The sequence below is a fragment of the Oryx dammah genome, unplaced genomic scaffold (assembly GCF_014754425.2).
Source record: "Oryx dammah isolate SB20612 unplaced genomic scaffold, SCBI_Odam_1.1 HiC_scaffold_2, whole genome shotgun sequence".
NCBI classification, from domain to species: domain Eukaryota; kingdom Metazoa; phylum Chordata; class Mammalia; order Artiodactyla; family Bovidae; genus Oryx; species Oryx dammah.
In genome coordinates this window covers 87,887,006-87,913,775 of record NW_024070186.1, presented here as the reverse complement: position 1 = coordinate 87,913,775, position 26,770 = coordinate 87,887,006, and the positions used below count along the sequence as shown (strand labels likewise).

General features: G+C 43.0%; 1 protein-coding gene across 2 annotated transcripts in view; it reads left to right on the top strand.

Annotated features, from left to right (window-relative positions):
- The window catches only part of LOC120870552 (kalirin), a 522,430-nt gene that overhangs the window by 325,930 nt on the left and 169,730 nt on the right, over nt 1–26,770 (top strand). For both annotated transcript variants that reach the window (XM_040250305.1, XM_040250297.1), the window contains exon 10: nt 12,688–12,810. In XM_040250305.1, the coding sequence (XP_040106239.1) occupies nt 12,688–12,810 (123 nt within the window). The remainder of the gene's footprint in view (nt 1–12,687; nt 12,811–26,770) is intronic.

Below are 26,770 nucleotides of genomic sequence, written 5' to 3'. Positions count from 1 at the left end.
CTTAAAGCTCAACATTCAGAAAACGAAGATCATGGCATCCGGTCCCATCACTTCATGGGAAATAGATGGAGAAACAGCGGAAACAGTGTCAGCCTTTATTTTTTTGGGCTCCAAAATACTGCAGATGGTGACTGCAGCCATGAAATTAAAAGATGCTTACTCCTTGGAAGAAAAGTTATGGCCAACCTAGATAGCATATTCAAAAGCAGAGACATTACTTTGTCGACTAAGGTCCATCTAGTGAAGGCTATAGTTTTTCCAGTGGTCATGTACGGATGTGAGAGTTGGACTATAAAGAAGGCTGAGGGCCGAAGAATTGATGCTTTTAAACTGTGGTGTTGGAGAAGATTCTTGAGAGTCCCTTGGACTGCAAGGAGATCCAACCAGTCCATTCTAAAGGAGATCAACCCTGGGATTTCTTTGGAAGGAATGCTGCTAAAGCTGAAACTCCAATACTTTGGCCACCTCATGCGAAGAGTTGACTCATTGGAAAAGACTCTGATGCTGGGACGGATTGGGGGCAGGAGGAGAAGGGGACGACAGAGGATGAGATGGCTGGATGGCATCACTGATTAATGGACGTGAATCTGAGTGAACTCCGGGAGATGGTGATGGACAGGGAGGCCTGGCGTGCTGCGATTCATGGAGTCGCAAAGAGTCGGACACGACTGAGCGACTGAACTGAACTGAACTTGGAGCTCAGGCAGAGGATCTGGGGATGGTATTCCTGGGGATAGCCAGGAAGCGGAGAGCTAAGAGTTACAGCCAGGGGACAGGAAGAGGAAATCTAACTGGGTGCCTGCTCTTGGCAGTGATAGCAGGAGGTCAGGCTGGAAGGGTTAGGAGTGGTCTAGGGCGGGGACATGACCTGTTTGAGGTTCCAGTGCCCTCCCTTAAGAACAATGTGTTTTGCTTTTAAGTCCAAAAGGGAGCTTTGGGAGAGGCAGTGATGACAGAATTTTCTGGCTCAGTGACTTTCCATTCTGAATGAATGCATTAATATTAAAATCCATAGTTCTGTACTACAAAGGAATCTCACCTGTTTCTCTCAGTTTTTACTGAAGCCTCATATGGAAAGCTATAGCTTTTACTGTGTCAGTTCTTGCCTGCCAAACAATGTGTAAAAAGGATTTGATGGTAATTTTTTCAGTCTCCAGATAGTAGATCTTTTACAAGCTATAGTGACTGAAGCCCCTTAATCATACTAAACCAGTTTGGGCATTGTATAATCCAATTAACAGCTTTGCATAATAAAAGGTGAGCACTTTATGTTACAAATTGCATGCTTAGGAAAAAATGACTGGAATGATGATGGGTCTAGAAATGAACCCTTCTTATAAAAAGGAAGGATTAAAGCTTCTGAGAAGGAAAATGCTCACCCACGGCATACATAGTCCCAGGTAGATGGGGGAACACACACAGCAGGAATCATTCTCAAAAATCTGAAATGCCAACTGGTGGTACTTGGTGGGTATGTCAGGGAGGAGCTTCCAGCCCTGAGATTTTTTTTCCTGAGATTAAATGTGTCTATAAACGTTTTATTATTCATAGCTCATGATTCATCTTTATGAGCAATTGAATATCTAATCACTTCACTTATCTTATTTAATCTTCCAACACTGTAAAGCAGGTGATAGTTTGGTCTTCATCTTACTGATAAGGAAATTGAGGCTTAAAAGGTTAAGTAAACTTGTACAAGGTCACATAGCTAGTGGCAGAGGAAGGATTTAAACCCACTTTCACCAAATTTCTAAGTTCATGCTCTTAGCCTCTCTGCTGTGCCCTGGGCACTATGCTAGGTGATGGGAATGCAGAGAGACACAGCCCCTGCCCTTGAGGGGTTTATAAGTTAGTGCTGGAATGTCATTGCTCAAAGGGCCTAGATAGATTATTTGGTCCCAATGATGAGACTTGCCCAAGGTTGCATAACTGCTGACAGATGAGATTCGTTCCCAAACTGCCTGTCCAGTAAGACCCACACAGGCAATCACACTCACACTCAAACGCTCTTTTCCACCCGCTCCATCATTATAAAATGGCCTGCTATGGCTATTTATCTCTAACACAATGCCCCTAAAACAAGCCCTACCCATTCTCACTTGTTTTTCACAACCATAATTACATTACCTCACCATTGTTGGTGGTTTTCTTTGTTGGTGGTTTTGAGTATCTTGAATAATTTCCATTTGCCCATGGTAGTATTTAGCAGTATTAAAACTCTCAATTAAATTTTGACGGTGATAATCCAGTCATTCAAATATGTTCAAGTAGACAACAGATGATTCTTTGGGCAGGGTGGGTGTCCAGAAAGTGAGCAGGTTTGGGCTTGGCTGAACTGGGGGAAGCAGAGAGGGGAGAAACAGAGGGCTCCACCAGTCAGCGTTGCTTTCTGATTGGAGTGGGGATGAGGAAGCTTTCTCATCTGACTCTTTGGTGTCACTGATCTTAGAGGGGGCACTCTATTCCTCTCCCTGTGGGAGGAGGCTGGTACCAAAGGATATGTTCCAGTCTTCTCCATGTACTCTCCAGCTAGAATTAGCAGGGCTGGGAAGTGGGCCTTGGAGGCCTGCCTCTGATGTGCTCAGACCCTCCTGCCTGGAATTTCATGGACCCTTAGTACCCCTTACACTCTACACCTCACCCTCCTTCCTCTCTGTCCTGCTTTCCACCTTCTGTTCCTTTCCCTGTCGTGGTCTTCTCCCTTGGTGCTTACTTTGATTTTCTGTTCTGACTGAACAGTGGTCATTCTGTGATGAACACCTTCCAAGGAAGGATTTGGGTCCCTCCCTCTGGCAAGTGTGGGAAGCTGGTGGGTCCTGAGAAGCAGTGAGAAGAAGTCCCTCCCCAAAAGTTACTGAGCCTCGGGGCTTTCTTGAGCCACCATAATTTTAAACACCTTTAATGTCCTCAGTTCCCCTTTTATTGTTAACAAGTGACTAAACAACATTCAAAAAAACCAAGATCATGACATCTAGTTCTATCACTTCATGGCAAATATGTGGGGAAAAAGTGGAAACAGTGGCAGATTTTATTTTCTTGGGCTCCAAAATCACTGTGGATGGGCAGTAACTGCAGCCGTGAAATTAAGACGCTTGCTCCTTGCAAGAAAAGCTATAACAAACCTAGACAGCTTATTAAAAAACAGAGACATCACTTTACCGACAAAGGTCCATATAGTCAATGCTACGGTTTTTCCAGTAGTCATGTACAGGTGTGAGAGTTGGACCATAAAGAAAGCTGTGTGTGTGTGTGTGTGTGTGTGTGTGTGTGTGTGTGTTAGTCACTCAGGCGTGTCCGACTCTGTGACTCCATGGACTGCAGCCTGCCAGGCTCCTCTGTCTGTGGAATTCTCCAGGCAAGAATACTGGAGTGGATTGCCATTTCCTTCTCCAAGAGAAGGCTGAATGCTGAAGAATTGATGCTTTTGAATTGTGGTACTGGAGAAGACTCTTCAGAGTCCCTTGGACAGCAAGGAGATCAAACCAGACAATTGTAAAGGGAATCAATCCTAAATATTCATTGGGAGGACTGATGCTGAAGCTGAAGCTCCAGTATTTTGGTCATCTGATGTGCACAGATGATTCACTGGAAAAGTCCCTAATGCTGGGAAAGATTGAGAGCAGAAGGAGAAGGGAATGACAGAGGATGAGATAGCTGGATGGCTTCACTGACTCAACATGAATTTGAGCAAATTCTGGGAAATATCAAAGGAAGGGAAGCCTGGCATGCTGCAGTTCATGGGGTTGCAAAGTGTCAGACAGGGCTTAGTGACTGAACAACAGGGCAGCCACCATCCAAGGACATTTCTGATAAACATGTACTCAGCGTGTCCTTGACCTCAATGTGCTATGTCTGGAGCTTTGAATACCAGGCTAAAGGATAAAAGATTCACATCTTGTAACTAGTGGAGAGCTAGAAAAGATTCTGACCAGAGAAAACATGCTATCAGAGTGAAGGAATGAGGAATTTTGTGCTAGCAGAGGACTGAGTTGGAGTGGGAAGATTGTAGGATCACAGTCATTGACTGAAGTGATCGGAACAAGGGTGGATATAAGAGTATTTATGAAAAAGCATCACTGAAAATTGCTGTCCATTTTGTTATAGAAAGCAAAGGAAGTGTCAGGTATGAATATGGAACTGTATTTTTCCAAGTGTGGTTCTTGGACAAGTTAAAGAACCCAACTCAGGTCCACTTGTCCAACATAGAGCAAAGCCAATGTACTGACATCAAGTCCTAGAGAAGGAAAGTACAGTATTTATTGCAGAGTGACCAGCAAGGAAAACAGGAAGCTGGTGCTCAAAAGACCTGAACTCCTTATTAGTTTTCAGGGAAGGGTTTTTCAAGGCAACATTGGGGATACACACACAAGGTATGTGATTAGTTCATGGACATTCTTCTGATTGGTTGATGGTGAGGTAACAGGGTGATGTTTCGAGAATCTTAACTATCAACCTTCTATTTCCATCCAGTCTGGGATCTACTGCTTGTGGTCAGCATGTAATCACCACCCTCCTCTGGATGGGGGGTGGGGATGGGGGTGGTCTTAGTTTCTGCAGAACAACTCAAAGATCTGCACCAGATTGTTATCTGTATCCCTTCAGGAGGAACTGGGAGTCCTGTGGCTCTGTTCTAATCATTAACTACATGAGCCTCCTCTTTGAAACTTGAGGAAGGCCAAACAAGAACTGGGGACATGGAGAGGCTTTTGCACCTGAAAGGGCCTCGAAGATCCTACTTGTTTCAGTTCCCCCTTTTCTTTGATGTTCCTCAATCCTGAGAGGAACAGGGGTGGGATAATAAAAGGAATACAGTTTTGGATAGAGAAGTTAAAAACTCGGTTTAGGGGCGGACTTGCCAGGGTTTCAGATCTCTGGCATTAAGATCATCTGGGCAGAGTTGGGGCTTGTTAAAAACAGATTATCTGGTCCTCTTCCACACTATTTAGTTCAGAATCTGTGGATAACATGGTGCCTGTGTTTTAGAAAGAACCCCAGGTGATTCTGAAGCATTCTAAAGTTTGAGAGCCTCTGACTTGAGAGATTCAGTCCTTAGTGATGAAAAGTGTGGTGATACCATAAACAGGAATCAAGGCACCGTAGTGAGGAGATGCTCTCAGGGAGCTGCCAAGGACAAAGACGAGTTCCAGTCACCCCAGCCTGTTGGGCTGGCCAGAGTGGAGGGGCAAGGGAGGAAGACTGCTGGTCTCCTAGCTGGCCTCCACCTGGCATCACATGTGTCAGGAGACAGGACCATGGTTCTCAGGAGAAGAGAATCTGTTCACCTGCTAATGAGTTTCAGCTGAGCCCGCTTGGAAAAAAGACCGCTTTCCCTGCCATAGCAAGACATTTATTTTGACCATACTTGTTCCAAAGATGAGACAGAAAATGAATTGCTGATAACTGATAACTGCTGATAATTGGGCATTTCAAGTGTTGCCCACATGCTCTCCAGTCACAGCCAATGGGGAGCAGGGTGGTGCTGGCAAAGGATGAGCCATTTCCCTTTAGAACTAACATGCAGTGTGCTGTGTAAGGAAGCAGAAATAATGATTTGGTGGGCTGTCCTGGGTACTCTCACACATCATGTGTACTGGAGCCTTTAACAGGACAAAATGTATTGTTGACACGTGATGACGTGTCAGCTCTCCTTCCTGAGCTCAGAATAATGGCTTCTACAGAGTTGAGGGGTGGGGCTGGGAGGTAGGAGCTGAGTGGGGCAGTTCTTCACTTTATGTAAAACATCTTGCCTATTTTATCAGGGGTCAGATTATGACACAAATAATAACATATTTCAAATAAGATGACTGATCAGAGAGAGCCAGGGAGGGAATCAGAGAGTTGGAATTGTGATTTCACAACTGTTTGCTAAACATCTTCATTTCCTTTCATGGTTTTGCCCTTCATCACACAGAAAGTTCTCACATCACATTGGTTAATTCACTAATTTATTCAGCTGATGTTCTTTGAGCACTTAGCAGTAAACCAAACAAAGCCCCTGCCCATGTGGGGCTTATATTTAGGAAGTAGAGAAAAACACTACTGCAAAGAAACAAATAGGTCATAGGTGCTATGTGATAGCCAGTGAGCTAAATGAATAAGCCATGGAATGTGTTTAAGAAAAGGTTCCAAGCATCCTAGGGAGGTGGGAGGGGAGTTCAGGATTGGGAACTCATGTACACCTGTGGCAGATTCATGTTGATGTATGGCAAAACCAATACAGTATTGTAAAGTAAAATAAATAAAGAAAACAGCAAAAAAAAAAAAAAAAAGAAAAGGTTCCAAGTATGTGAAATGGAACCTACACAGTCCTTGGGGCCAGAATGAGCTAGATGCATTCATGAAAACAGGAGAATGGTCAGAGTTCCATGGTGAATCAGGGGAGAAGGGAGAAGAACCTAGGTTCCTCTGTAAGTTATGATGCCCTTAATTTATTATGGTGCACATTTTAATGATGCTTTAGCCACATAAACCACTCACAGGTAAACAGAGCTTAGACACCAACTTAAAACTTTGTTCAAAGGTAGTTGTCTTAAAATGCAGGGTCCTCCTGCATTTTAAGTTGGAGTTCTTCTCCAGTGTTAAGTGAAAGTGAAGTTGCTCAGTTGTGTCCAACTCTTTGTGACTGCCTGGACTGTAGCCTGCCAGGCTCCTCTATCCATGCAATTTTCCAGGCAATGATACTGGAGTGAGTTGCTATCTTCTTCTCCAACATTAAGATTCTATCATATTAGAAGAATCAAAAAAATCAGAGTCCCAGGACAGAAAGCAGCTACGCCTTTGATCTTCTCCCATTAACTTGGTTGCATTCATGCCCACTGTTCAGAAAATATCAATACTTCCTTCAAAAGGACTTTTCTGTTCTCCTTAGCAGCTAGAAATAACTGTCTCCTCCCCTGAAAAACAGAGTCTTGATTGTATACTGGTTGGAATAAACACAATTAGATGAGGAAGAAAGGGGGTGATTAGGGAATTATACATAATGGCTGTTAGATTGGCTCCTAAATCCAGTTCAGGATGTGAGTGTCTCCCTTGGAAAAGGCTGTTCTGGGAAAGGACTAATTCTGGTGGAAAAGTTGGGGAAAGTTGGGGCATGAGAAAGGAGGAAGAACCTTACAAGTGGCTTGCAAGATTACCTGCCTGCTGTTGTGGTGAGGAGTCCTGGGCTGACCAGGACTACTGTCCCCAGTGACAGGGCGAAGAACAGGCCTCCGGCTGAATGGGTTGGCACAGCTTTCCCCGAGACAGCAGGCAGCCAGGCTTGCAGTTGACAGTTCATGTGTGTAAGTGTTCACTGAGTATCTCCTGCGTGTGCAAGGCTGATGGGCATACTGGGGGCAGGGAAGTGATGAAAGGGTAGCACACAGTGGTGAAAACCTCGTACTTCTTCGGAATGACCTGCCGAGTGAGACAGTGCAGAGGGAGGGTACACGCAAAGGGAGAACTGTGAATGTAGGCTGTGAGAGGTACTGAAAGGGAGGGTCCTGTCTAAGGAGTATGGAGCTAAAGGCATTCAGAGTCATATGTTGAGAGGATGAGTTTGAGTTGACTTCAGCATGTCTTAACAAACCCCTCTGCCAAGTACCACGCTATGTCCAGGAATCACAGAGAGGTCAGAGTCTAGTGGAAGAGATCAGCCTGCGGGCAATAATTGTAGTTTGAACAGAGCAGAGAAGAGTGATACCGCCCCCAGCCTGAGTGAGCTGTTAGAAAAGACTTTTCAAAGCTAGAGATTTTGAGATGGTGCTTAAAAGATAAATACGAAGGAGCCTGGGAAGTAGATACAGGGAGAAAAAGAGACATTCCATGTGAAGTGAAAAAACCAAAGAACAAAACTCAGAAGGTAACAAGCAGTTTGGGGGATATTGAGAGGTGGGACAGGAATTCGTTGGAGGTGGGGTTTGGGGTGGGTGGGGCTGGCTACAGAGGACTTCACATGTCATGTTAACGCTTCCCTCATAGCTCAGTTGGTAAATCATCTGCCTGCAATGCAGGAGACCTGGGTTCGATTCCTCGGTGGGGAAGATCCCCTGGAGAAGGAAATGGCAACCCACTCCAGTATTCTTGCCTGGAGAATCCAATGGACAGAGGAGCCTGGTGGGCTACAGTCCATGGGGTCGCAAGAGTTGGACACAGCTTAGTGGCTAAACCACCACTACCAAAAATTATACCCCAGTGAAATGCCTTCAGGAGTGCAAGGGTTAATTCAACATAAGCCTAAATTTATAATTCTTCAGATGGATTTCATATCCCTAATTTTTTTTATCACTGGGATCCAGCTATATTAATAATTTATAATTTATTTTTAAACCTTCGTGTATAAAATTACTCCTTTGAAATTAAAGGCACATCTTGCCAGAATCAGACTGAGAACTATCATTGGGTGCTACTTCCCACTCAAGTTCATTCACACACCTGTCATTTATCAAGACCAGAATGTGAGTATGAAAATTGAAAGAAAGCATGAAAAAGCCTGTCATCTGCTATCCCTTGTGACTCACTTGCTTCTGCACCAGTGACAAGTTCCTCTTCCACCCAGCTTTTCAAGCCTTTCTCCTGGAGGGATTAACCTTCCACCTGCTTCTTCATCACCCCCATGCCCAGTCACCAAATCCTAGCCATTCTGTCCCCTAAATATTACTCAAACCTGCCTCCTCACAGACACTGCCATTGGCCTCATCTGAGCTGTTGCCCCTTGTCAGGATTTCTGTAGGAACTTCCTGTTTTCCTACCCGTGTTCCTGCCTTCATCCAGTCGATTCTCCACAAAGCAGTGAGAGCAATAATTTTTCAGTCAATCAAATCTGATGGTGTCGTTCTTCTCCTTTAGCCCTTCAGTGGCTCTTAGGCCAAACACTGGAGTGGAGCTCAGCCCACCAAGGCTTAGCTCTATCTGATACCTGCCTTCTCTGGGCACATTTCCTACTAAAGCCTGCTTCAGCATCTTTGCAGCTGCTAACTTGGTTAAGTCCTACTATGTCTCAGGTCTCAGCTAAACCTCATTTCTTCAGAGTGAGCTTCCCTGACTGTTGGCACTTTTCACCCTTGCAATTAATGACGAATTGTGTGGTTTCATTTCTAGTGCTCATTACCCACCTAGACTGAGTTCCGAGAGTCAGGGCCAGCCCTGCCTTGTTTAATCCTGCACCTTGGGCCATCCTCTGGCCTGACACTAGGCCACCATGAGACTAACAATATATATTTATTAGAGTATGTGAATAACCATATCCCACACATGCTTCTCTGCATCCAGAAGACCCTTCCTTCAGACAGAAAATAAAAGGGAAACCTCCTATTGTTGGAAACACTTAAATACCAATTCAAAACCATCAATAGTATCGTTACCTATCATCCTGTACTATCCTAACTATAACTGATAATTGACTGTTTTAAGTAGGATCTTGTAGATGAGAGAAATTAAATAAATGGGCACAAATAAGGGATACCTTGATGGGTGCTTACACTTTGATAGGGTCCAGGGTGAGGCTAGAAACTCAATTTATTCTTCAGCCAGTGATGTTCAGGTTCTGGGTCTCACTAGACTTCCGATGCTGCACATTAATTTACAGTGTGTCACTAATTGCCAGGCACTGCTGGTGTCTGCTCACAAGCACATTTCTCTGCTATGCAGTCCATGTTAGAACCCTGTATCACCAGGGTTGGGGACCATGAAATCAAAGGTCAAGAGAGCTTATGAACTGTCTGAAACAAAATCGTCAGAAATTATCATTTTGAACAATTCATTGATTACATTTATCTGTCCTCAGGTACTTTTTCAGTCTCTATGTATTACTAAAGTAATTTTATTCCCTTCCTAAAGCTTTTGCTTTTATATTTGTTAAACTGATTTCCCTGCAGTCCCTGAATCCGCAGTGAGGTTACACTGTTTTCCCCACAGCTCCAGTTCTAATGAAAGAAGTTAGACTAAATGGAGACAATGTAACATCACAGAGCAAAGTTATGTTTAAACTAAGTAAAAGCCCGTTAAATATGAAATAGACTTTTAAGTGGTTAAATTTGAGCTAATTAAGTAAACTAGGTGTCACTAAGGGAAAATGAATTGACATTTTAAAAAAAGCAAAATAACTGAAACAGGAAACAAACTGGCTTTAGAATCTTATTTAGAATATTTATTGAAAATGAAATAGATTGAAATTTTAAAGATTGAAAATGAAAAGGAACAAAATAAGATTCATGAAAAAACTGCCAGAGAAGTAGGTCACACTTAACTACTCAAAATGATTTTTTTTTTAAATTATAATCTGAAAAATACGTCATAAATTCCAAGCACTCAAGAAAAGCTACAAGACAGCTCTTTTGTATATAAAAATTATCTCCAAGCTTCAGTTCATTCTCAAAAGGGGATTAATGAAAGTTTAAATATGCATAAAAAGTATAAAGTTACACCATCCATGGTGCACAATATATGGGAAAATTTGTGACTAGAAATGTTTATCTTTGACTTTGCATGCTAATACCCATTATCCCCTTTACTGTACAGAACTGTGGGATCAAATTGTGGTAAGTCAAGTAAAAATGCACTCTCCTGATTTTTTTTGCTGAAACATCACCATAAGTAACTCAAAAGAAAACTAGGCTCTTCCTTATTCTGAGAAAGGGATATTTAAAGTTCCTTTCAGTGCTGCCTTTCAGTGTTTGCAAAAGGTAAAAATTCAGTTCACTTACTATTGCAATTTCTTTCTGCAGATGTGCCTCCAGAATATTAAAAAGTATTGTCAGATTTTTGTTAGTGTTTAAAATCTTTTTGATTGAAGTATAGTTGATTTGCAATATTGTGTTAGAGTCAGGTGTACAGCAAAGTGATTCAGTTTTATACATATATATTTTCAGATTCATTTCCATTATTGATTATTATAAGATATTGAATATAGTTTCCTGTGTTATATATAAATTCTTTTTGAAAAAATGTTTACGCTCTTTACACTAAATGTTTAGATAAAGTCATTTTTGAAAAGGCTTTTTTCCCCTTTATTTTCATGGGTGATTACCTGACTTGGCTTTGTACCATGTACTTTCGTTAAACCTCATTTTTATATTTATATGCACTTTTCTCTAATACCATCTTGGTATGACTTTATGATATTGCCACTTTATGATATTGAAAGTTTCCATACTTCGTGCAATTGCAGCATTAATTTATCTCAAATGTCAGAGGATGTGAAGCCAAAGGCTAGATTCTGTAGAACCAGAACTCCCATGCCTGCAATCCAGGCAATGATTTGGTCTCTCTGCTTACCACAGGACAATCTGTAAAAGAAACAGAATTAAAGTACCCTTTTAAACAGGCCTAGTCCACCTGAATCATTTTCCCAAAAGTCCTTCTAAAATCTGGGAAAACTAGTACCTCATTAATCAAATGTTTAGTTGAAGTTTACTGTAGTAGGAGTAGAATCAAATTAGTTGAATCTTGGCAGGATCTGCAACAGGTGTGTCTGCCCTGCAATTCTGATTTAATTGTGGCCATTTGATTTATTGAGTGCCAACTTCTCAGAGCCCAGATGAACTGCTTCCCTTCTCCCTGGGAGACCCACATTTTTGTTACGGAGGCCTGGCATGCTGCGATTCATGGGGTCACAAAGAGGTGGCCACGACTGAGTGACTGAACTGAACTGAACTGATGTGGACAAATGCAAAAGGGACTCCAGGCTTTGATCCTGCCTGTATTTCAGGGGTTTTACTAAGGGGCACCCACTCCTCCTGTCAAGTGACCCTCAGGATAACATAGTTTCTCACCTTCTCAGCATTCCCTCACCCATCCCTCTACTGCTTCAGTCACCTCTTTGTCAGCTGCCCTCAACTCCAGGGAAAATGTCTTAAGGCCAATCACTAGACCCTTAGGTCTGGAGAACATGGAGTCTCTGCTGCTACCCAAGAGCATCAGCGATGCGAAAGACCTTTATTTGGTTGATTGGTTGATGCTGATTGAGGAGAAAGATGAAAAGAAGCCAGAGAACACAGTTGTCCTGGTGATTGGCTATCTTTGGTACAGTTCCAGGTGGGGATTGGCTACTCTGGACTTTACCCCCAGAATTAGGAGGGAGTCTCAGGAGAGCAATGAGGCAGGGTCCCCAGGACTTAGTACCACTTCCATGAGCACTTTTGTGGTGGAGTGAGAGCCAAGGAGCTGCCCTGACCTGGCACTTGCCTGTGTGTGCGCTCAGTGGTTCATTGATGTCTAACTCTTTCGTGACCCCATGGACTGTAGTCTGGCAGGCACCTTTGTCTATAGAATTTTCCAGGCAAGAATACTGGAGTGGGTTACTGTTTCCTACTCCAGGGGGATCTTTCTGACCCAGGGATTACTGCCTAATTTCCTGCAAATGTGTCTGACTTTGTGGTTGGAGTCAAAGTTGTGAGAGGGTTAAACTGTGTCTGGCGGTCTATGTAGCTTGTTTAAAATAATGGGCTTATTAAGGCTGAGAAAACTGAATAAGTAATGAGAAGGTATTCTGGAGATCAAAGAGGAAGAACTGAACTTAGTTAAGGGTGGGATTATTATATTGCCAGTGACAGTAATGAAATCCCTGTGTCTATCATGGATTGAACATTTCCACCTGGACTGCCACTTTCTAATTGGGATGGGACTCTGATAGCCTAGTGGTCACACACGTTGTCACATGTCTTTCCTTTTGCCGAGAAGTCATTGTTTCTGTCTTCCTTCTCTGACTAGGTGTTAGATTGGATTGAAAACCACGGCGAGGCCTTTCTCAGCAAGCACACAGGGGTCGGGAAGTCTCTGCACCGAGCTCGGGCCCTGCAGAAGAGGCACGATGACTTCGAAGAGGTGGCTCAGGTGAGATGCTGTGAATGGTTGTATGTGTTTGGATCCCAGAGAGGGAGACCAGGGCTGTGGCTTTGGTGTTTGGTGGGGCATTCTGGGCTGCCTTCCTGCCTGATGCAAGGAGATCCTTGTTTTGGATCACTAGATGAATGGTAAATAAATATTTGTCAACTGTGAACAGTTGCCATAGAAAAACTAAGGCAGGGAAGAGGTAGCTGGGAAGGGTATCAGTACAGGATAGTAACCCTAACCCCATGCTGTTCTTCCTTACTGAGGTAGAGGAATTGGGTGTAAAATCCATTGCCAGTTTGCTCATGTAAAGTACAGGTCAGAGAGAAAATAAGAGTGGGGAGGCTTCCCCTGTCACAGGTATTACTTTTCCCTGTCCAGCCAGCAAGTAATCTCTTGATATAACCCACCTCTCCCTGCTTCTGCTTCCTGATTAGACTGTGACTTTAGGAGAGAAGAGAGTGTCGTACCTTCCAAAAGCCTCCTGCTTTTAGGAGGAGTGTTTCCTCCAGAAAGGGGCACAGGGGATGTGGGCCACAGAGGAAACGCGTACACGCAGGTGCAGTCACCACATCACTCCCTGTAAATAGACCTCTAGAGCTGGGTCTCATGTTCTGGGAATGAATCCTTATTCGTGTCTTGTTCCCTGTCCCCATTCTGGGGAAGGGAGTGGGCAGTGGAGCTGCCTAGCATCCTAGAATTGGTAGTCCACATAGGAAAACCACCCCTGCCCACAGTGAAGGCAGGTGGATGGACGGTCAGTAGCCAGCTGCCTCAGCTCTGCTTTGTCCTGTGTTGTGTGACCATCATGCTCAAGTGATGAGAAAGGAGGTGATCCAGGCAGGAAAGGGCTCTGTCTTTCTTGCTTCTGCTTTCAACTAGGTGAGGGCCACTGGGAGGAAAGAAGTGGATTTGACCCAGAATTAGATAATTTCTGAGTTAGAGATCAGTGCCAATCAGTGAAAGCATTAGAAACCTGAGCTGGTTGTTATGGGCTGCTGGTTATGAGACAGTCACAAAGGGCATCACACATGGTATGAAGTCAGAGGCTGGGGGCCACTGGTCAGCAGCACTACAGAGGGTCGTGAACCTGCACTACAGAGGGTCGTGAGCCTGCACTACAGAGGGTCATGACTGAGTGCAGAAACCTCTTTCAGCTTCATGATTTTATGATTCTTTTGACCCAAGGCTGATATGACAAGGGAATTCTGAGCTCCCATTTTCTGCATTCAAGTTTAAAACCTGTCTCAAATCAAAGCAGGAAAAGAGCTGTCTCATCTGTCACGGTGCCTGGAAATGCAGAGAAATGGCTACCCATGGGGACAGGTCTAGGGCAGCACAAAGTCCCTGAACCAACACTTCTCCACTCGTGGGATAGTAGATGTACCTTTGATTCTCACTGCTTGTTACTCTTTGAGGTAAAGATACTTAAGCCAGTCATTAAAATAAATAGAAATTATACCTGTGAAGAATGAATTTAGCAATTCATTATCTGTCATTAAACTTAACTTAAATCTTGTGTTGATTACCTTTGAACACGTTTTAATTCATTTGAAGGAAATGAATTAAGTATTTATGAGTCCTCCTTCATCCTGCAGATGGCACTCTTTCAACAGCCTACGTAGAAGCTGAGCTGCGTGAGTAAGGGAGCCTCAGTCATGACAACCTGACAGGCAGATGGTGAGGGGTCAAGGCCAGGGGGCTCACCAACAGCTGTCTCTGCAGGCCTTTCTAGTCTAAGCTGCTGAGATTGTCCATGCTCAAATAGAAGAGCTGGGAACCAGGAGACCCCTTCTGGTCCAGACAGATACTTGACTCAAGTTGCCCATAAACTTATCAAATGGCTCAGGCGATAGAGTAAATCAGATTTTTAAAGACACTTACTACATACATACACACACACATTATATATATGTGTGTATATATGTGTGTGTGTGTGTGTGTGTGTGTGTATATGTGTGTGTATATATATGTGTGTGTATATATATATATATAATGTGTGTGTGTGTGTGTTGCATGTTAAATGTCACTGGCGGTATAAATGAACATAGAAATGGAATTGCTGCCCATAAAAGCATAGTTGTCAGGGGACATATGCGTCCATATCTGCTCAGGAGGTAGAATGGGCAATGGTGCTGCCATTTTGTCCTGAGATATTTTCTGTAACTCAGTAGGGGAGTATTCAAATACTTGTGGTTTAGAGAACAGTTGTGCCCACTCTGTTAATGGTCTGCTTTATGACCTCATTATCTGAAATGCCAGATTCTCTGTAAGCTGGTTTAGTCAAAAATTAGCAAGCATTTACATTCAAATACATATTTTTTAAAATCTCAAAGCCACAAGTCACATTTAAGTAGCTAAGCACTAGTGTGACATTTTTGAAAGAACAGACCATTCAAAAAAAGAGTTAAAGAAATATTAAAAACACAGTCACAATTAGGTATTTATTTCTCTAGCTGATCCTTGCTTTTCCTCAACCTTGAATACATTTTTAAAAAACCTCATTCTGAGTCTTGGGGTCAAAAATAGGCAAAAAAAAATGGAAGAGAAACATTTTAGTGGACCTACTAATGACCTTGCCCCTAAAGGATATTCAAAGTATAATCAGCTAACTTGCCAGAGTAGTATGGTGAGTAGAACAGGATAATTCTTAGAGATGGATAGCCTAAGTCCACAGAATTGGACAATTCAGTCTCCCTGTCCCATGAAGTCTCTGTGTAGGTCCCTATAGGAAATGAAACAAATGCATAGTTTCTGTCTTGCAGAACTCACAATCTAATGAAAAACATGCAGCCAGAGTATTCTAACCCTCTAAGAAGTCCTGCAGTAAGAGAGGGGACGTAACCTTTACTCTTTTAGGGTTTTCAAGGAGTACATCTAGTGAAACCAAGATAAAGCCTGAGTTCATTTGATGATCCAAAAAGTATGCCTGCCTAGCGGTAGTGTGGTGACCTTTGGAGTAAGTTCCATCTTTCTTGTCATGCCTGAGATGGTAACCAGTTATAGCAGCTGTAAATGCAAGCAGAAGGAAAAGCGGGGAGAGATTAAGTAGATACTTTTTCACACTCCAGTTTCTCAGAGATGATGAAAGCTTCTTAGGCAGGATGGAAAAAATGGTGAGAAAGCCAGGAAAATGCTGATAAATTAATGTCATGAAGTGGGCAAGTGGAAGAATGTGAAACAGCAGAGAAATGAGGGACAGTCTTACCCTTTGGAGCTTGCCTGGCACTCTTCCCATTGGGGTGGACTCAGTACATTCCTCTTTCTCCTTCTCTCACTAGGGAGAAGTTACTGGCATGAGCTGATGGGAGGGGTCTTGTGACCACTGTCAGGAAGAAGAAAGATATTTTATATAGTGGATAATTCCCAAACAAGGGTTTTTAAGGTCATGTTCTATAGACTTGATGTGGAAAATTGAGAGGAGGTCGGAGCCAATGTCCAAGATATTATATAGGGCCTGCCAAGAACTTCTTATCAAGACTATGAATTGCCCACCACCCCCGCCACCACTTTTGCTGCTTCCTGTGTGGAACAGACAGCAAACTCAGAAGAACTGGGAGTCCATTCTCAATGGCTAAAGTTCTGGGTGGCGCACTGAGAGATTCAGAAGCACAAGTGGTGTTTCTGTCTCTTGTTCTGTATGATGGTAGTGACTATGAGAAAGAAGGGAGGCTGAGAAACAAATGATTTCCTGTGTAAATGATGTTTTAAAAAGTCTTTTGGACGATATCCTGCAAAGCCAGGATGATGGACTTCTGGCAAGGGGCAGAGTGCATCTTGTAAAGATTGAGAAGGATGTGCTTTGGCAGGAAACCTCGTTGATCTGTCTAGAAGGATTTAAGTGAATTTTGAAATTGAAGGAGAAAATTACCCCAGTAAAGCCAAAACCAGATATGTGAGGCCCACAGGTGACACAGAAAGAAGCATTTTCTGAAGGAAATGCCCTTAGGTCAACTTAAGTTAGAAAAAATAGCAAAAGTACAGATTGTAAACAATATTTGTAGTCTCTCTTATCCATATATCAACAAAAGGCATGTGTAATAAGTAAGGTACTTAGACTTTAACACAAGATAAATGTAAATATTCCTGAGACTTTAGGGTATTAAGCATAAGTAAAAAATGGCAATTGTATAAGGTTTTCTGTTTAGACTCTTTTCATAGGAGGGCTAAGGATATACTAGAAATGTTCTTATCTATATGAGATCTACACGCCTGAAGGTAGTAAACAGTCTGAAGAAATAATAGAGATTAAAGGAGAGCAAAGAGAAAGCCATGCTTGTGACTCGAGAGGACCATAGTCTCCTCCATTAGATAGAGGATATAGGAATGTCTGATATGATTTCAGTTCTGGCTCAGGGAGAACTATAGTGGTTATGAGAGCCCTCAAATTTCCTGGCATCTTCTGTAAATTGTGACACTGTAAATAAAACATTAATAAGTTGATGAGAGCAAAGTGTTCTATTAATACAATATAGAGAGAGGATCATTTTAGAAAAGCTTGAAAGACTCTCAAGAACCTTGACCTTTAGATGAAAGAGTTTAGACATTTCTCTTAAAGGGGAATATTAAAGACGTTTGAGTGATGATGCAAATTAAAATATAACCTCTAAACCAGAGAAATAAGAATTTCTTTATGCACTATTTAGATCACAGAAGAATATTGTGCCTAATTCTAGAAAATATATTTTCAAAAGGATATTGACAAACTGTGCTGTGATTGTTGGAAGCCTGCCAAGATAGCGACATTGAAATAACTGGATATGTTCAATTATATGTTCAATTATATTCAATTATTTTGAGTAAATATTTTTTTATGGAAGGTTGGGGTGGGTGGAGGATTGATAGTTGAAATCTTCCTGTAGAAGAGATAGGGTGAAAGGTATTGTAAAGCTAATTTTAGCTTAACTCATGTATCATTTCCAACCCACAATTACTTTTTTATACACTATCCAAAACCAGAATGAAATGTCTTGTGATGCAGTGAGCTTCTTATCATGGGAGGTTTTACATTAGAGGCAACTCTTTTTTCCTTAAACATCCTCAAGTTTTTCCCATCTTAAAAAAAAAAAAAATGAATAAAAAGAAACCCTACTTCCCATTTCTCCTTCCCTTGAAAGCCCAAGTTCTTAAGAGAACAGTTTATAGCTGCATGGGCACTTACTTCCTTACCTCCTAGATGCCCTTTGACCTCTGCCATTGGGCTTCTGTTCTCTCTAACTAATAGAGGTTAATCTTACCAAAGTCTCCACCTGAACATTTCTTTTTGTTTGTTAAATCCAAAGGATACTTTTTAGATATTAATTGGTCTTCCTGAAGCATTTGACCCTGTCAGCCACTTTTTAAATTCCCTCATCTTCAGCCTTCCATGACATCTAGATCTCTTGGTGTCCACGTGACTTTCTTACTGACCCTTCTTAGGCTCTTCTCCTTTTCCCCAGGATTTCTTCCCTAGACCTTCTCTTCTCCCTTTACACTGCCTGCATGATTTTATACTCTTTCCCACTCTCAGGTGGCCCCCTGCTCTGATGGCTTCCAGATCCATGTCTCGTCTCTGGTCTCACCCTGTGCTTCCTGTTTGAAAACCCACTGGCCGTCTGGACATTTCCACTTCAGTTTTTCAGAGGGTTCTCCAACCTAATGTGTCCAAAATTTATTTGAGCATCTTCTACTCCTTCCAGGTGTACTCCTACCCCTGTGTTCTCTGTGCCAGTGAACAGCACCAACCATCCAGCTGCTTGAGCTAGAAATGTAGGAGTCGTTCTTGACTCTCACTCCTGAATCCTTCACAAAATCCTACTGACTGCATATCTTTAATGTCCTTTTCTTCCATCTTCTTTACCACTGCCCTAGATCAGAGGCACATTATCTCTTGATTGGATTACTACAGTATTCTCCTGTTTTCCCTGACTCTAGTCATGGTCTCCTTAAATCCATTCACAAATTGGTACCAGAGTGGTTTTCCTAAAATGCACATCTCATTGTGTTACTCCATTTGTTACAGTACTCATAGGTATCTTCCCATTGGGATTAAGTTCAAACTTTTTTTTTAAAAGACAGCTTGGCCCTTTTCTGTCTGTGCAGAATTTCTCTAGTTGTGGCAAGTAGGGGCTACTCTCTAGTTGCAGCGCATGGGCTTTTCATTGCAGTGGCTTCTCTTGTTGCAGAGTGCGGGCTCTAGAGTAGTTGTGGCACACAGGCTTAGTTGCCCCTCAGCATGTGGGGTCTTCCCGGACCAGGGATTGAACCCATGTCCCCTGCATTGGCAGGGAGATTCTTACCATCTAGACTCCAAGAAAGTCCCTCGAGCTCTTGACACTATAGACCTTTTAGAACCTGACTGCTGACTTCTCTGGTTTTCCCTTTTATCCCTTCTGTGCTCTCTCCACCCCACTCTATACTTCTGCTATCTCAGGGTTTTAACTGAACAGGTCATGCTCCCAAGTCTCAGTGCAGTCTCCTCTTTAATCCTTCCTGGCTCTTTAACTACCGTGACCAATTTCTGTTCATCTTTGAGTACTCATCAAGTCTTACCTCTTCCTTCTCCCTTTTGAGGAGATCCTAATAACAACAGTACTAAAGATAATAACATGGACAGAGGAGCCTGGTGGGTTACAGTTCATGGGGTTGCAAAGAGTCAGACACAACCAAGTAACTAACAACAACAACAATGATAATAACAGTAACACTGAGTACTTTCTATGTGCCAGACGCCGTTCATTTCATTCTCATAACATCCCATGAGCTAGGTATTGACATTCCCATTTACAGACAAGGAATCTAAGGCAAAGAAGTAAAATAATAGCTCGAGTTGGCAGAGCTAGTAAGTGATGGGACTGGGATTCAAATCCCAGTAGTCTGACTCCAGAGCCCTGGCTCTCAACCCTTTTGCTGCAGTCTCTTGATTCACAAAGCTTTGGATGTCTCTGGGATCAGACCTGGCAGGGTGCTCAGTTCCACCCCAGAACCAGTTCCTAGTCCTTTCTGTGTATGGATCTGGGTGACCCCTCAGATAGCCACGTGTTAGCCTGTGGCCACAGGACTGCTGAGTGCCACTCCTTCCCGCCTTGTGTCTAAGAATTCCCTTGGATTTCAGGGTCACCTATATGACCCTCTAGGACATCTTCTTATCTAAAAGTTTTGTGTGACCCCAGGGCTGTGGAATCCTATGACTGCCTCTCACTATTCTCTGCCTATCCTCTGCCTCATCTGAAACACCTGTACCCACGGTTGGTGATAGCTCACTATGCTCTCTGCTGGAGCTTGGCTTATTTAACAATTAACTTGGCCAGTATCTGTCCTGAGTCTTCATTTCCATTTCCTAGCAAAAAGTGGGCTGCACTTGACCCAGTCCAGGATATTATTTTGTCTCTTCCTTTTTACCTTATGCTAAAGTCAGGCTATCGTTAACAAAACCTCCTTGTTTTCAGACCACATCCCCCTTGATAGCTCCACAAGCCTATTTGAGGCCTCCCTCTCAGTTGTAATTTTTACAATATAGTAAAGAAAAGTGTAGCATTTGCAGTCAATCTGTTCTTTCCTTTTGTTGGCCTTGGACCCTGTGATAATCAATTTCCCTGAGACTCAGTGTCATCTCTAAAATGGAGACAGTGATACCTCCCCTGAAGACTGATGTGAGGGTCAGAAATAACACATGGAATGTGCCTAAGAGAGCATTTGGTGCCTAGGAGGTGCCTGGTGAATGGTGGCCTCTGCAGCAGCAGTGGTGATCATGGTAGTGGTGGTGATGGGACACTTCCAAGCCTCACTCCCCTCCAGGAGGGTTAGCATGGACCGTACTGTCACCTTTCAAGACTCGGCCTCGTGTGCTCTGTGTGTGCTGTGCTAAGTTGCTTCAGTTGTGTCCGACTCTGTGACCCTATGGACTGTAGCCTGCCAGGCTCCTCTGTCCATAGGCAAGAATGCTAGAGTGTATTGCCATGCCTTTCTCCAGGGAATCTTCCTGACCCAGGGATCAAACCCTTGTCTCAGGCATCTTCTGCATTGGCAGGAAGATTCTTTACCACTGGCACCGTCTGGGAAGCCCCAGGTGTTGCCTGGTCTGCCTAATTATGTTGGAAAAAGTAGGCTTGTCCTTTGAGATGGGTCAGGTGCTGACTGGAAAGATCAGCTACAGGAACTAAGCTTGGCCCTCAGGTTAAGCATATGCAAGGGGAGTCCATCCAATATGACCAGTCAGAACCATGGAAAAGGCATAGAGTAATGGTACATTCAGCCTTGGGGTGATAGGGGGTACCAAGCACTGGGCATCTGGGAGTCAGTGTATTCAGAGATCTAAGGAGGAAGATTGGTGGTTTGCATTCAGACGACTCTTAACAGATAGCAAACTTCAGTTGCTGCTGCTGCCGCTGCTGCTAAGTCGCTTCAGTCGTGTCCGACTCTCTGTGACCCCATAGACGGCAGCCCACCAGGCTCCCCCGTCCCTGGGATTCTCCAGGCAAGAACACTGGAGTGGGTTGCCATTTCCTTCTCCAAAGCATGAAAGTGAAAAGTGAAAGTGAAGTCGCTCAGTCGTGTCCGACTCTTCGCGACCCCATGGACTGCAGCCCACCAGGCTCCTCCGTCCATGGGATTTTCCAGGCAAGAGTATTGGAGTAGGGTACCATTGCCTACTGGGCTGCAAATCAGAGGCAGGGTTGCTAGGGCCCCAGGTAAGGTAGGGATAGGGGTAAAAGCCATATTATCAAATGTGAACACCAGGGCAAGGCTGGGTTAGCTACCAGTGAGACCCGATATGGAGGACTAGCCTGTTGGTAAGACATGTGCTTCCATTTGATTTCTGTCATGGGACTGAATCTGAGCCTACATGGGGCCTCAGCAAAGGGGAAGGAAGGAGAGAGAGTCTGGGTACCAAGTGAGAGCACTCTCCCTTCTCAAGGGTTCTCTGCCTCAGTGGTTTTCCTTAGAGGGGCCCTGAGTGTGTGGGCACTGCTTCCACAAGGTGACAACATATTTACCTTGCACAGTGAGACTAACACACTGGTGGGAAGAAACAAGTTGCTGACCTCAGAGACCGCTGATGTGGTTTAGAAAGGAAACCAGGAAAGCTGTGCCAGAGAAAAGCTTCCTCATCTGCCCAGTATTGATTCTGAAAGCAAGCCACGTATTACCGTGTCTTCCAACAGTTGCTTTCAAACCATACTGTCTTCCTTTCTCTTCCACCTTTTTCATTTCTGTGACACTAGGCCCACAGGGTAGGCCTCTGGAAGCCAGCATTGTTGTAGCTGAAAGGAAGAGGGAGACCGTGATGGATTTGCATATGGGGGAATGTATGCAAATTATACAATGAAAATATTTCTCCTGGATAAAAACATTTTGAGAGTATTTTAAACCTGTGCTATAAGCATGTAAAAATAAGCAATAAAAATAACTGCCATTTACTGAATACATACCTTTATAAGAAATATCTCATTTCATCCTTGAAACAGTTCTGTGCAGTAGATTTTAATGTTGTCTTTGATTTCCAGATGAAAAAATCAGGCCTAGAGATGGTCATTCAAGTGTTGGTGACAAGCTTTGAACCCAGACATTCTGATACCAGAACCCATGCTTCTAGCTCACATACCTTCAGAGTAATGGGAAAAACTGAGCTTCTTCAACTCTCACTTTATTTTTTTTCCAAATGAAGCTTCTATTTTATTTTTCTTTAATTTCTAATTATAAAACCACACATTTTCAATATAGAAGTTAAGTTCAGTTCAGTCGCTCAGTCGTGTCTGACTCTTTGCAACCCCATGAACCGCAGCACGCCAGGCCTCCCTGTCCATCATCAACTCCAGGAGTCCAACCAAACCCATGTCCATCGAGTCAATGATGCCATCCAACCTTCTCATCCTCTGTCATCCCTTTCTGCTCCTGCCCTCAATCTTTCCCAGCATCAGGGTCTTTTCCATTGAGTCAGCTCTTTGCATCAGGTGGCCAAAGTATTGGAGTTTTAGCTTCAACATCAGTCCTTCCAAAGAACACCCCATTCAGGACTGATCTCCTTTAGGATGGACTGGTTGGATCTCCTTGCAGTCCAAGGGACTCTCAAGAGTCTTCTCCAACACCACTGATCAAAAGCATCAGTTCTTGGGTGCTCAGCTTTCTTCACAGTCCAACTCTCACATCCATACATGACCACTGGAAAAACCATAGCCTTGACTAGATGGACCTTTGTTGGCAAAGTAATGTCTCTGCTTTTTAATATGCTATCTAGGTTGGTCATAACTTTCCTTCCAAGCAGTAAGCGTCTTTTAATTTCATGGCTGCAATCACCATCTGCAGTGATTTTGGAGCCCAGAAAAATAAAGTCTGACACTGTTTCCACTGTTTCCCCATCTATTTGCCATGAAGTGATGGGACCAGATGCCATGATCTTTGTTTTCTGAATGTTGAGCTTTAAGCCAACTTTTTCACTCTCCACTTTCACTTTCATCAAGAGGCTCTTTAGTTCCTCTTCACTTTCTGCCATAAAGGTGCTGTCATCTGCATATCTGAGGTTATTGATATTTCTCCCAGCAATCTTGATTCCAGCTTGTGCTTCATCCAGCCCAGATTTCTCATGATGTACTCTACATGTAAGTTAAATAAGCAGGGTGACAATATCCAGCTTTGACGTACTCCTTTTCCCATTTGGAAACAGTCTGTTGTTCCATATCCAGTTCTAACTGTTGCTTCCTGACCCGCATACAGGTTTCTCAAGAGGCAGGTCACATGGTCTGGTATTCTTATCTCTTTCAGAATTTTCCACAGTGTACTGTGATCCACACAGTCAAAGGCTTTGGCATAGTCAATAAAGCAGAAATAGATGTTTTTCTGGAACTCTCTTGCTTTTTCCATGATCCAGTAGATGTTGGCAATTTGATCTCTGGTTCCTCTGCCTTTTCTAACACCAGCTTGAACATCTGGAAGTTCATGGTTCACGTATTGCTGAAGCCTGGCTTGGAGAATTTTAAGCATTACTTTACTAGCGTGTGAGATGAGTGCAATTGTGCAGTAGTTTGAGCATTCTTTGGCATTGCCTTTCTTTGGGATTGGAATGAAAACTGACCTTTTCCAGTCCTGTGGCCACTGCTGAGTTTTACAAATTTGCTGGCTTATTGAGTGCAGCACTTTCACAGCATCATCTTTCAGGATTTGAAATAGCTCAACTGGAATTCCATCACCTCCACTGGTTTTGTTCATAGTGATTCTTTCTAAGGCCCACTTGACTTCACATTCCAGGATGTCTGGCTCTAGGTGAGTGATCACACCATCATGATTGTCTTGGTCGTGAAGATCTTTTTTGTACAGTTCTTCTGTGTATTCTTGCCATCTCTTCTTAATATCTTCTGCTTCTGTTAGGTCCCTACCATTTCTGTCCTTTATTGAGCCCATTCTTGCATGAAATGTTCCCTTGGTATCTCTAATTTTCTTGAAGATTTCTGAGAGAATGTGGTCCACTGGAGAAGGGAATGGCAAACCTCTTTAGTATTCTTGCCTTGAGCACCCCATGAATAGTATGAAAATGCAAAAAGATAGAACACTGAAAGATGAACTCCCCAGGCCAGTAGGTGCCCAATATGCTACAGAGATCAGTGGAGAAATAACTCCAGAAAGAGTGAAGGGATGGAGCCAAAGCAAAAACAACACGCAGTTGTGAATGGGACTGGTGATAGAAGCAAAATTCGATGCTGTAAAGAGGAATATTGCATAGGATCCTGGAATGTTAGGTCCATGAATCAAGGCAAATTGGAAGAGGTCAAACAGGAGATGGCAAGAGTGAACATGACATTCTAGGAATCAGTGAACTAAGATGGACTGGAATGGGTGAATTTAACTCAGATGACCATTATATCTGCTACAGTGGGCAGGAATCCCTTAGAAGAAATGGGGTAGCCATCAAAGTCATCAAAAGAGTCTGAAATGCAGTACTTGGATGCAATCTCAAAAACGACAGAATGATCTCTGTTCGTTTCCAAGGCAAACCATTCGATATCACGGTAATCCAAGTCTATGCCCCGACCAGTAACACCAAAGAAGCTGAAGTTGAACAGTTCTATGAAGACCTACAAGACCTTCTAGAACTAACACCCAAAAAAAGATGTCCTTTTCATTATAGAGGACTGGAATGCAAAAGTAGGAAGTCAAAAAACACCTGGAGTAACAGGCAAATTTGGCCTTGGAGTACAGAATGAAGCAGGGCGAAGACTAGAGTTCTGCCAAGAGAATGCACTGGTCATAGCAAACACCCTGTTCCAACAACACAAGAGAAGACTCTACACATGGACATCACCAGATGGTCAACACCGAAATCAGATTGATTATATTCTTTGCAGCTAAAGATGGAGAAGCTCTATATAGTCAGCAAAAACAAGACTGGGGGCTAACTGTGGCTCAGACCATGAATCCTTATTGCCAGATTCAGACTGAAATAGAAGAAAGTGGGGAAAACCACTAGACCATTCAGGTATGACTTAAATCAAATCCCTTATGATTATACAGTGAAAGTGAGAAATAGATTTAAGGGACTAGATCTGATAGACAGAGTACCTGATGAACTATGGATGGAGGTTCATGACATTGTACAGGAGACAGGAATGAAGACCATCCCCAAGAAAAAGAAATGCAGAAAAGCAAAATGGCCTTTTGAGGAGGCCTTACAAATAGCTGTGAAAAGACGGGAAGGGAAAAGCAAAGGGTAAAAGGAAAGATATACCCATTTGAATACAGAAGTACAGACAAGCAAAAAGGAACAAAAATATTTTACCCACTCAGTTGTCTGTCTTAGTTCCTAATATTTTGGTGTTAATTCTTTCAGATATTTATTCTTCCATTATGTATACATATATGTATGTTGGTTGTCAGCTTTTCTCACTTAATGATATATCTATCGGAGAAGGCAATGGCAACCTACTCCAGTGTTCTTGCCTGGAGAATCCCAGGGTCAGGGGAGCCTGGTGGGCTGCCGTCTATGGGGTCGCACAGAGTTGGACACGACTGAAGTGACTTAGCAGCAGCAGCAGATATATCCATGGTAATGGATAAATATCTACGGTGGTTTTGTTTTTGTTTTTTTGGTGATGAGATCTTTTATATTAAGACTTTTTACTCTTTCCCAGATTCTAGTAACTATAATTATAGGCTATTAAAAGTAGGTACAGTTATAAGTTGGTAAAGAGAAGCACAGTAAGCATTGAAAACAGAGGGCTGGGTTTAAGCCAAACATTCAGAATCATTTTCCAAGAGAAAGCTTCAGAGAATGGCAACTTACTTACAAATGCCCTCCCAAGCCTTTCCAGTTCCCCATTGTAGATGTATGTATATTAGAGGACATTCTGAGCCCCTAAAATTCGCTAAGATGATGGTGGAGATGGTGATGGTGGAGGTGGTGGTGGTGGGTGGGTGGGGAATTCTTCAAAACATTAATAGTTGTAGCCTCTCTCCTCTTTACCCTTCTTCCCTCTCTCCTTTTTCTCTACCTCCCTTTTTTTTTTTTTTTTTTCCTTTTTATCTGTTCCATCTCCTCTTGGGAGAGCCTTTCCTGAAATCAGGGCTCTAGCCAGGATCCAGGATGCAGCACTTGGTTCCGATCCAAGTGTGGTTTTAGGTGGTAGTACTTTCCAGGACCCCTAAGAGCTGTGTGACATGAGTCCTCTGTAGCTGTGATGGGCAAATCAGGAGTTTCTGGACTCTAGGGTAAAGGCTTTTGAGAACTTGTGAGTGGAGTGCTTCTGGGACAAGGGTGCCAGGAACCAGCACCTAAGAGCTTCAGGTGAAAGGGTTTCAGGCTAAATATTATGAAAACTGAAAGCTAAACTTACATCACCAACAAGAACAGCCCAGAAAATAGATATGTGTTTTTTTTTTCTCTTCTGCTGAGCAACTGGAGATATTTCATGAACTAATGATGTTTGGAATAATTTTTTAATAGGAGAAAAAAAAGCCCATGGCCAAGTTTTGACAGGCATAAAGCATTACATCT